This window comes from Athene cunicularia, assembly GCF_003259725.1.
Source record: "Athene cunicularia isolate RWA chromosome 4 unlocalized genomic scaffold, athCun1 chr4_part1, whole genome shotgun sequence".
In the NCBI taxonomy this organism is placed as follows: Eukaryota; Metazoa; Chordata; class Aves; order Strigiformes; family Strigidae; genus Athene; species Athene cunicularia.
Genome location: NW_020799098.1, coordinates 8,275,676 through 8,287,766, shown reverse-complemented (window position 1 = coordinate 8,287,766; position 12,091 = coordinate 8,275,676). Strand labels below are relative to the sequence as shown.

The following is a 12,091-nucleotide window of genomic DNA, read 5'->3' as shown; positions in this document are numbered from 1 at the left end:
TTACCCCTCCTCCCTAACCCGCAAGCAAACACTGCTGTGGGTGAAGGTCAGCAGAGGAAGAATGACATCACGAAACCCAAGAGGGAAAGCAAACATCACGCCAGCTCCATGAGTGGGTCAGCAACTGCGCCGGGACAGAGACTTGCCTCTGAGATTTTGACTTCTGTGCTCTCTATGTGCTGGGAGGACTTGTTTTGGGGCAGCTATAAAACACAGGTATGCAACACACCACCTCTAACTGCCGAATGATCCATCCCTCTCCTGCTTTTCAAGTCCTGGTGGCAAATGGTGCACAACATCCTCACCGCCCTGCTACCCGATGAAGCCATTTGCATGGGAGCCAGCTAAAGGCTGTTTAGCTGCACTTCAACTGCAACCATGGATGGCCAGGGATCATCAAAGTGTGTCCTTAAAGCATGGAAACAACCCATTTCAGGTAGTAAGACATTTCCTCCCACAATGCAGTGCATCTTAATAGTGCTAAAAGAGAGGTTTTTTTCTTACAATGACAAGGAAATGACCTAAAACCCATGTAATTGGGTTTGGGGTTTTTTTCCAACTCTACTAGGATGGAACAGTGGTGGTGGCAGTCCCAGTGCTGCAGACATAACCTGCTCAGATGCAGGCCCTCCCGTGCCCAGCTACTTAAAACTACAAATGCCTGCTACTGTAGGCAGGCTACAGGTAGGCAGATAAACTTGCATGAAAAAATTGAGGTGTCTGGGATGCAGTTCAACAGGATCACTTGTAGGACTCCGTTAATATTATATGGAAGTGCTGGTAGGATTGACCCACTGTTTCCCAAGCTGAAACATCCCCCTGCATTGGCTGCTACCAGCAAACTAAGGATTTACTGAGCTCCCCTGCTCACCCCCACCAAAGCCAAAGCCAAACTTGGGGTCCCCTTGCTCCCTGGGAGATGGGCAGAATGAAGTCCTTCGTGCTCATCCCACTGGGTGCCCACTCTGGATACACCCATCTTCCCCCCCTTCCTAGTGGTGGGCTCCTCTTGTGGCCCTTGCATCTCCACCAGCTTCTGCAGGGCTGAATGCAACGTCACGAGCACCACCATGACCACACTACTGGGAGACATCCTGGTTTGGATGAAATCCGTAACAGAGGTTTAATGAACAATTCCTGCCCTTGTGCTCCTGCTACATGCTTAATCTCGTATGAGAGCAGGGGTTAAATACCTCTATACCTGCATGCACACAATGGCTTGTGTGGATATAAATATACCCACTAACAAAGAAATAATACTGTCTTTAAACCAAAATTGTTATAAATTTATTATGAATATAAAACCTGTGCTGGCCAGGACTCACAAAGCAGCAACTGTGAAAAATAAACCCTCCTAGCACTACAAATCCCAGAGCCTAGAAGACTTGATTTTGCAAAGGGCTCTCACAACTGGGAATAAACCCCCAAATTTAACAACTTTTTTTTTTCTTTTTTTTTTTCCAGAAGTAAGTTTGCCATGTTAACAAAAGTAGAATAGTTTTATTTAGTGTTCATCTCACACCTTTGACAGCTGCAGCTGTCAGGCACAGAAATACAGTATTAAAATAAACTGAACAGAGTTGCTCATTGAAAAAATCACGCTATGCAAACCTGTGGATTGTAACATCAACAGTATAAAATGTAACAAAATTGGAATTTTTAATTTTTTTAAGCTTTTCAAGATAATAGTCCAGGCTATAAAACTATATAAGCATTGAATAAGAAATGTTAAAGTCAACAAGTCTACAACAGATACATCTTGTAAAAACTCAATAAATTATATATATATTTATAATATCTAGTAACATTTGAAATCATGCACAGTTTTGTACATTTTCTCTTTTCAGTACAGGAAAACTCAATGCTTCGAGTACTTGGAATGTACACAATTAGCAGACATTTGTAAGAAAATACCAAAAAAAATCTTTTTTATTCCAACAAAACAAACAAAAAAAATCTATAGAAATCTACCTTCTCAAACTTCCATTGAAGTAACCTCAAACTATAAATTATTTATTTTAGGATAAGGATTTTGTGGCTCTAAGAAGAAAAAAAAAATCTTAAAATGAGATGCTGTCATCCTGTTATTCTGAAACATTGATATGTAATATGCACCAGAGAAAAATGGAAAGAATTTAGGACACAATTTGCCTTGCCTCTTCGTGGTAGTAAATAAAGTGTTCTGGACAAAAAAAAAAAACCCCACCCACAAAAAACTCCCAGCCCAAATCTCCCCCCTTGTCAGCTTGTTCCACACTAAAATTCCTTAGTTCACTCCTGTGCTTTTAAACAGCTATCTGACATCGAGGAACAAAACAGCACAGCACTTTAAACACGGAAAATCAGGCATCACTGGCATTTTCCAACATGTTAGATGCAAAAGAAATACAGTCATTGCACCTCTCCTGCGAAGTGTCACTCCTCTTGCTATTTTGCTCACATTGCATTTCTGAAGCCCAAAATACAACAGTACTGGCAAAGGGGGAAAAAAAAATATTACCCCGCATCATCCAAAGTCAACATTTTGCTTTGCTGCATACTTGTTATTAAATCGACCACAACGAATACCTTCATTTGAAAATAGAAAAATAAACACCCACGCCCCCTTAATGCACAGTGGTTAAACTGATGGAAGAATTCTTGGCCCTGTTTTTCTGAAATACGTAAAAATCATCTCTCTGCTGCTATTTGTTTGGTTTTAACCACTGCTGATGTATTGAAAAATAAACTTACCTTTGCTCACTGCAATCCAGGATAAACTAATATTTTTTTTTAAAGAATACATATATATATATATATATATTTTTATAACATTAAATGTAATTTGTTAAAGGACTGTACATCTATACATTCTTTCAATATTTCCCATAAACACAAAACAAAAACTTGATTAATATATTTTTTCTCCATTTTTAATAAGTTAAAAAAGCCCACCCTTAAGCTTGGTGAAATTTAAAAGTTTACAGTAACGCTACGCTATTTAAACCAATGAACAGATATGTTAATGTCTATAAATAACTTTACAAATATACATGTTAAGGTACAATTTTTAAAACAAAACTGTGAAGATATAAAACAAACAAACAAAAAATCTTCTCTTTTGCCCAGATCAGTATATCCTAGATTGCAATGCTCGTATTTTGAGACTCTCTCTCAGTACTGCTTTATGTTGCATTAGTATTATACATACTTTTTTTTAATATATTTATTTATATATATATACAGGATATATTTATAGATATATACACAGATTCTCTGGAATAAACCTTTTTGATATAAGTTAAAGGCTCTTGCCTACAGGTACCCGTAACTTCTTTCTCCGAGTCACTGCACATAGATCGGGCCAAACCGCTGGCGTCGAGGGGGGGATGGAGGAGTTGCTCCCCTCCCACTTACCCTTGGCAAGCAAAACTATGCAAACCCCAAAAAGTGGGATTTTCTTCCCCAAAACAGCTGTTCCCAAAGGTTGGGATGTGGCTTGAGATGCTGCGTGGGCACCCAGGACCCAGGTCCCCCGCTGCTCTTGGATGGGTGATGCTTTCCTCCCCGGGGACCCCCACGGCCACCACCAGGTCTCTGCCCGTCCCTGGGGTCTGCTCCCGCCTTGACACGGTCCCATCGCTCCCTGCCCCGTGCAAGGGCCAGCGGCCGCCGAGCCCGGCCAAAGCGCTGCCATTTCAGATGACTTGACTGTCTAGTTTTATCTTTTTTTTTTTTCCTTTCTCCATGACAATTTGCATTTTACTTAATTTTTTTATCTTCTTCCAAAAAGGATTCCTTCTCTGTAGCTGGGTAGTACGATCATGAAGCTATAAAAACGACGACAACAAAAATATAGATATTTTTATAAATATATGAATCCCTGCAGGCAACGTGGCTTTTCAGCTCCACCAAAAAGGTTCATGTACAGATTGCATAAGCAAAGAATTTCTACATTCTTTACACTTTTTTGTTTGTGTTTTTTTTTGTAAAAAAGTAAGATTTTTTTTTCCTCTTCTTCGTATTGCAGGCACAGAACGGCTACTCTGGCACTCGAAATGCAAGCGCGGAGGCTGGGAGGTCAGCACCCCCCAGGTTCAACATTCTGCTTAGTAAAAAAAAGACCCCCAAAAAAGAAAAATAAACAAAAAAAATTATGTATGATAAATCATCTTGGCAAGAGATTAGTTCCTTCAGGCCAAACAGTGCTACTTGACTTTTTATACAGCAAACGGGGAAAAAAAAACAAAAGAAAAAAAATTATTTTTTTTTTTTTGTTTTACCCTGAACAGCTTGACAACAACACAAATCTCTGGGCACCACCACGCAGTTCCACTGGAAGATCCTTCACTACTGTTTCGTCCTCGGCGCCCCACATTCACACCTCCGTGGGCATGCTGCCTGCCCATCCATCTGTTTGTCTGTCTGCCCGGGGGGGCCTCACGTCCGGATGACACCGTTGCAGGGGGGGTGCTTGGGCAGGCAGGGCTCATCGGGCAGCAGGTCATGTGCAAAGACCGAGTCGTCCCCTGAGGAGCAGGTGCTGTGGGTGTCCTGGCCAGCCGGTGAGTACTGCTCGAAGGGCACTGAGAGGTCCAGGTACTCCTGCCAGGGCGACAGACCCATCAATGCTGGGTGCCCCCCACCACGGACCAAACGACCCCTCCCCATGACCACGCCACCACACTCACATCAGTGGACGTCACGGTGAGGACCCTGTCCAGGTCTTCCACCAGCTGCTTGAAGGTGGGCCGCTGCGAGGGGACGGCGTGCCAACACTCCCGCATGATCATGTACCTGCATGAGGGGAGAGGAGACTGTCACCCATGGTGGTACTAAGTGGCACCCCTCTGCCTGCCCACCCATCCCCAAACTGCCTAGAGAACAGCTATGGCCAACGCAACTTCAGCCACGGTGGCCTTGGTGTGTGGCCAGCTTGGGGGAGGAGGAGGAGGGCTTTGTGGAGCCACGCTCCTTGTGACTGATCATCTCATTTGTGTCCACACTCTCTAAGCAGGAGGAGGACCTGTCCTAAAGATGACCCACCGGAGCTACACCCCCAACCACCACCCACCAAACGAGGGCAGGTGTGTTATGTCGTGGGCTGAGCCAACGTGTGTTGGGGTGGGTTAGCCTACCTGGAGATGGCCAGCACAGTCTCACAGTGGGATGCCCCAACAGCCCAAACCACTGCCTGGAGCGGTATCTGGCTGCAGAGGGAAAGGGGCAGCAGGGTGAGGTTGTCACCCCACCCCCACATACTCACAAATCATGGGTGCAGTTTGCGGGTTTGTCCATCCGATGGCCTTCCTTCAAGAGTTTGAAGAGTTCCTCAACGGGAATTCCTGGGTACGGAGACCCTCCCAAAGTGAAGATCTCCCATAGTAGCACTCCAAAAGACCAGCTGGAAACCAAAGAAAGATCTTTAAAATTCAATGAGGTTTTTTCCAAGCCCCCCTTATATCCCCTCCCCCCGGCTTGGCTTTATTTCTGTGCAGCCATGCATAGCTAACAAAGTCATCAATAGCATGACTAATTGCCTAGGCCATTTTTACTAGTTACTTGGAGATCTCTGCTGATCCAACTCAATAGCAAAGAAATCCCAGGCACCAAGTCTGAAATTGAAATGAGCATTTAATCAGATAGGTGACAGCCCATCTATCACCCCCAGCTCTTTGTTAGGTCTTCCACCAGCTCCACTGAATGGAACAAATCAAATTATTCATGCACAGCTTCACTGAATTGCAGGCTTGGAACCACAGGCCACTAATTGTGCAAGCTGATACCAAAACTTGCTTGTTACAACACTCATTTCACTGGCCAAGCTCGGAGAAAAATACCCCAACAAAAATCAGCGGAGCACTACTGTTACACACTCCAGTCCTGCAGCTGTGCTCTGGTTAAAAGTCCTCTTTATAAAAAATATCTTTTGCCTTCTTCATTTTCTTTTGAAAAACAGAGATTATCTGTCTCTGTTTCTCTTTCACGCATGCTCGCTTTCCCGTTCTCTAGCTTTGATTTATCTGTCATGCCTGCTGCAGCATTACCTAAGCATGGAAACTATGATTTAAGATCAATAAAAGCCAAAGTATGTAAAAAATATAGAAACAGAAAGATTCATTTGTCCAACTGCAAGCGATGAGCCCTGAGGAGCAGGCAGGCTGGCTGCTGAATTACTGTAAAAATGCCATTATCACCCAAATACTGAAATAAAAAAGCCGATGATACAGATTTACATGTATCGTGGGCTCTGCTGTTGGCTTACCATGCAGAGGTACCAAAACGGACAAGACAGGATTAGGAAAAATAAAGACAAATTAATGAAGTGGCCAAATTAATTCAAGAATATATTTGTTGAATATTCTCTGATCGATTCTACTAACAGCGGACAGAATATTTCAAGCTCATCCCACACACTCCACTGAAGTGTAACTGTCTGGGGCAAAGCATGGAGGAAGCCAAGGGTAATATTTTTTGCATGAACTTTTTTGAATTCAGGATTAATATCCTTATCTATAACCTGGACAATAAATACTTGCATGCCTTCCCGTAATTTCTCTGCAGCTCACTAGACATCCTCTGATGAAAGCAGTTAAATAATGGTTAAAATAAAGCCACATGTGCAAAGCTGCAGCTTGGAATAGATTCATTTGCTTTTGCATCCCCAGGCGCCCCAGCAGTGAATGAGCCCTGCTTGTGCTCAGCAATACACTTTGCTTTTAAGATACTATAGGTGTTGATTTCCCAGTCATTTTACTTTTTTAAAAAAAGTGTGGGTATGCTTACACATCGCTCTGGTGAGTATAGACCCGGTCAAACAAGGCTTCTGGAGCCATCCATTTCACAGGCAGCCGACCCTGTAATTAGGAAGACAATGGGAACATCCCATCAGCATATTCCCCCAGCCACAACGGCACCATCTGAATCTTCTTTTCTAATCCATTTTGAAACATTTTCATTAACAACCACATCTGCCTTCCCAGTCACTGGGCAAAGCAGTAGTGGCCACATATAAACAGATTAGAGCATTTGATCCCTGGATCTTCACTGACAATCTTTGCAGTAAATGCTCTCTGTAGCTGACTGTATTTCACTGCCAAGGCAGGTTTAACGTATCAGCGCATCTAAATCTTTGCATGGGAACAGCATCCATTGCTCACAAACGTAGCGAGCTCTGCAGCAGAGCACAGGACAACACTTTCTGTATCTGGTTGGAAGAAGCAGTTTGACTCCAAGTCCAAATCCGGTTTAGGCTGAACTTGAAGGGGAACTTTCAAGAGTGAAGGCAATGGCCAGATCCTCTAAAAAACAAATCCTGATCCTGCTGGAGGCTAAAGGAGGAGGCCTGATTGCAGGTTTCCAGAGGAACATCCTACATTAGGGTCACAAACATGGGCTGTCACATATGAGAAATGTAAGATTAGAAATACTAGATTAATCACAATTCTTTTGGGCTTTGCTTGGCCCTTGGAGGGAGGAAGAAAGGACTGGTTTGTGTTTGAGGAATAATTTGGCTATGGGAGAGCCTTGTCCTCTTCTGACCCACTGTCTCACTGGAGGAGACAACCAGAGATGGACACAGGCAGGATGCACAAATGGGATTACACTCTCAGCTGTCCAACACAAGGCAAGTCTATCTGATTTACAATTAAAAGTCCCAGTCATTTTTCTTAATGTGTGATTAAGAGAGATTTCTCATATGAAATTGGAGAGGATCACTATGATCATGGTAGGCTTTGTAGGACTGCCTGGACATTCAGACCCCTTGCAATTGCAAGAGCTTCAGGTTCTCCAATAACCTCAACCTCTTCCACTGCCACCTTCACACCACGCTGTATAGTTGTGGCTTTTGCTCTTTTGCTGAAGAGCGCTGTGATGTGCTTTGTTCTCTGCAGCGTCACAGTGATGGGCAGGATGTCTCATGGACTGATCAGAGATCAACATCTGCTGCGGGGCTTTGAACCATGACACGGGTTGTCTCTCTAGCCATTCGTTCCTAAATTAATCTGTACAGAAAATATAAAGGGCTCCAAAACTCAGCCCTTGGCTGGGACCATCTTCTCACCCTTGGCAGAGGAGTCAAGGAGCTCAGCTGTAGAAAAGGTAGCTCCAGGAATACAAAAAGTGACATTCCTATGTCAAGGGCTCTGGTGGGACCAGAGGTTGGCTCCTTGGGAACTTTATGAACGGTAGTGCAGCAGATGGGAAAGGGCTCTATTCCCCTCTGGTAAAACCTTTGGTTTCTTTTAGTCTAAATCCTCCTGGCCAGAGCTGAGACCTCACAACCAGCTGCTAGCAGCAGCAGCATCTGTCAGGAAGAAAACAGATGGTGGGTAGACTCCCGGGACCACACTGTCCCTCACTAGGTGAGGCCACTGGCAGATTTGTTCTTCCTAAGCCCCTCTAGAAAGGGAGATGCGGGACAAGGGTCACTTGTGCAGGGGTGGCTGAATTCCCTGCCAGAAGGAGAACTGCATGTGCTTGGCAGCTCTGTACTTACATTGGTGGTTTTCTTGTAATAGTCGATGTTGTGAACGTCTCTGGCGAGGCCAAAATCAGCTATTTTCATCACATTGTCTTCAGTGACTAACACGTTCCTGGCTGCCAAGTCGCGATGAATGCACTGTGAAAGGTGAGCAAGTCAATAAATAAGAGCTTGTTAGCTGCTCGCGCCTGGAACCAACAGCACCGTGTGGTTTATGAGCTGCTGTTTCATTGACTCCCAAGCTAATAAAGCTGTGGGCGCTGCTTAACTCCTCACTTTCTGTGTCACTGCCCCATCATGCATGCTTGGTGGGAGCCACCTCTTAGCAACACCTAATCATCAGCCTCAGTGCTGACACAGACATGGGTCTTTTCTCTCCAAAAGGGATGCACAGATGAGAAAGCCCACACTCCTCTTTTCTGTGGGTGCCTACTGGGATGCGAAGCTGTCTTTCTGCCCTGCTTCCTCCAGGAAGAGTAGTGCAGGCTGAAGTTTGAAGGAGAAAAATCCTCAAATTAAGACGTCCCCAATACATCCAAAGTACATCACAGCTGTTAGCTGAGAAAGAAGCTAAATTAGCCTGCACTATGCAGAGGGGGAGTTTAAAGCCACCATGAACTGTCTGCCCTAAACTGCAGTCACAGGATAAACACATCTGACATCTGAAGCTGAACTTCCTCTTGCCATAGTGCTCCCTGCCTGCAAAAAGAGGTCACACCAGCTAGGGCACAGCTTCGTGAACCCAAAGCCTGATTCTCCACTTGCTGATGTTAGGGAAAATCAGGACTTAACCCAGAGTATGATGTAAGCAAATGCAGCAGCCGTCTCAGTGCCAGCAAAGTGCTCCCCAGGGAGCACCCTGGGCACGGTCATTCATTGAGCCAAACCCACACCAGTGCTGCTCCCACCAAGCCTACGTGTGCTGGTGACAGCCACGAACACGTGTGCTACACCTGGGATCTCAGCCTCCTTGTGGGCACTCTCCATCTTTACCAGTCTCAGACGGGAGATGGTGGAGACAAAGGTGCACTCAGCTTCTGACTGCTGTCTAACGTAACATCTCCCAGAGTGGAAGCTCACAACCTGGTGTGATGCTCCCCCAGTCACTGCTGCCCAAGCCTCAGGATCACACAACTGAAAGCCAGTTACCTCTGTGAGTGGTAGAGGTTGAATCAGTGAGGATGGGCACCAAGGTCTGGGTTGCTTGTGCTTTTATACACGTTGTGAGGATGCTAACGGGCTTGCAAGTGACAGCTGCACAGTTCATGGACGCAACCAGCACACAGAAACTTTGGCATACGAATGAAGCCTCAAGAAAAAACTCAAGACACTTCGTATGGAAAAATCTGGTCTCTAAAGAGAGAAGCCTGCAATCCTTAGCCTGAGGTTGTCCTACACACACACAGAGCACTGCATGCCTTTGGACACGTGTGTCTGACTGATGCTTCTACCAAATGAGGTTTCTCAACTCACTTTCTGAGATGCCAAGTACTCCATGCCCCGGGCCACCTGGTAGGCACAGGAAACCAGGTCTTTAAATGTCAACTGCTCCTCGGGCAGCTTGCAGGTGTCGAAGGAATAGTCCATGCCAGGTGGGCGACGTGCCCTGAGGTATTCCCGCAAGTTCCCTTTTGACGCGTATTCCACCAACACGTAGAGTGGTCCTGCAACCAAGAGCACATCAGCATCCAGTGGAGGAACAGATGACCCCCGAAATTTCATCTGGGAAATTTTGGGCAGCCAGTGAGTAATTACACAGAAGGCAGTCACACTTGAGCCTCCCACAGCCCTGTGATCACCGAGCTACTTTGCCACTTACCATCCTGCGTGCAGGCACCAAGGAGGTTAATAATGTTTTTATGCTTCCCAATCATTTTCATCATTTCCATCTCAGAGACCAGGTCAGAAAGGTCCTTGTCTGTGGCATCATCTGGAGAAAGCAAGAGAGGAAAGCAAAAAAAATGTCAGGAAAAAATTAAGTATTTTCTGAACTAGTTAATACAACTGATGTGTAGCCATGCGGGGTTTTGACAGGGAACAGTACTTAAAATATGGCGGTGTTTGTTTTTATTCTACTTCTGGAAGAAGAATCAAAATAAAACCAAAAAATATTAGCATGTTAAACAAAGAGAGTATTTGTTCAAGAAGAAAAAACAAATAGATGGAGAGAAATGTTCATATGGAAATCAATAAAACCATTCCTCTTCTGTTTCATTCTGTAAGTGTTAAAGAAAAAAGGCAGTTTTGGTACCAAGCACCATTTTCCATTTCTGATTGTTTTCCTCCCTCATCTCCAGGGTCAAAGAGTTAAGGATGGGGAAAAGTCAGAGCTGGGAGAGAAATGTAGAGGAAGGAATGTACTTTTTGCATGGAAAGCTTTCTAAAAAAGTAGAAAAATGGGGGAAAATCTCCCCAGATTAATGCTTTGGTTTGGAAAGATGGAAATGTTCCTGCTTCCAAAAACAACTTCAGAAGGGACCGAAGGAAACGTACATTAAATGAATCCTTTTCTGATAAGAAATATTACTTTTTTAAAGATGTCACTCCAAGCAACCTCAGCCCTGGGCTGCTCACTGCTGGAGCATCTGCCCTGCTTACTCCAGCTGAACTCTTCAGAGTGATTTTTACTGTGTGGTTACTGTGCACAGGGGAAGGATGGAAAACAGAGACTCATCTGGAGGTGCCCAGTGACCTCCCCTTATTTGGCCTCCCTTTAACCTCTCGGGAGTTTGGGATCAAATAAAACTCCTCAAGGAGTTTGTCAACTGAATTTCTGTGAACTCCACCTGAGCTTGTTGCATAAGCTTTTGCTAGAACAGGCAGCGCTGATTGTGGGAGGAGTGAAGGCTGATTCATGGAAGTGAAGGGGGTTTCCCTTCTTCTCAGGGATGCTACCCCTTGCCAGACAACTGGGTTAATTCCCAGTCCCTCTTCCTGATGGGATTTGCACTTTTACATACTCTCCAAGGAGACAGCCCTCAGCCCCAGGCTATGTGGGTGAAGGGGAAGAAAGGCTGGTTTTGGTTTCTTCCGTTGTATGTGTTTATATAGAAGACTTAAAAGAGGGGGGAACAAGAGGAAACCCAGTGCAATATGCTGTTCTGCCCTCTGTGGACTCCCCATACCTTTTAACATCTTGACAGCAACTGTGATAGCCTTGTTTGGTTTGTCCTTATCAATCCCAATTGCTTCTGCCATCACCACTTGGCCAAAACACCCCTCGCCGAGCGGCTTCCCCAAGGTCAGGCTGGAATGAGGAACAAGCAGGCACGTTAGTGGGTACCAGGGTGGTGTCACTCCCAGCAGGCACAGGGACCCCCTCCACCTTGTGGGTTGACTGACCGAGAGCGTGCCAATTCCCACTTGGGATCAGGAGGTAGTTCCAGCTCGGAGACATTGGCCAGCATTGGCCCATCGCTAGAGGAGAGTCGCGTGATCCGTACCAGGGGCGTGTTGGAATTCATGGAAGAGTTGGACTCCAATGACACCTGCTTGGGTAGAGCAAATGAAGTGTTATTGCCAACTGTATTCCTAGGGAAGGCAGCGCCCGAGATGGATCACTGAGAGGGCTTGAGCAATCTTTGTCCACTAACACCTTTCTGGTAATTTCTAAATGGGAAATCCGCC

General features: G+C 45.1%; 1 protein-coding gene across 1 annotated transcript in view; it reads right to left on the bottom strand.

Annotated features, from left to right (window-relative positions):
* Positions 1–1,480: 1,480 nt before the first annotated feature.
* The window catches only part of FGFR3 (fibroblast growth factor receptor 3), a 24,670-nt gene continuing 14,059 nt past the window's right edge, over positions 1,481–12,091 (bottom strand). Inside the window, exons 6-14 of the mRNA XM_026846956.1 lie at positions 11,807–11,952; positions 11,590–11,711; positions 10,284–10,394; positions 9,938–10,128; positions 8,480–8,602; positions 6,766–6,836; positions 5,246–5,383; positions 4,671–4,776; positions 1,481–4,584 (exon numbers count right to left, since the gene is read on the bottom strand). Coding sequence (XP_026702757.1) covers positions 4,420–4,584; positions 4,671–4,776; positions 5,246–5,383; positions 6,766–6,836; positions 8,480–8,602; positions 9,938–10,128; positions 10,284–10,394; positions 11,590–11,711; positions 11,807–11,952 — 1,173 coding nt within the window. The 3' untranslated portion in view covers positions 1,481–4,419. The remainder of the gene's footprint in view (positions 4,585–4,670; positions 4,777–5,245; positions 5,384–6,765; positions 6,837–8,479; positions 8,603–9,937; positions 10,129–10,283; positions 10,395–11,589; positions 11,712–11,806; positions 11,953–12,091) is intronic.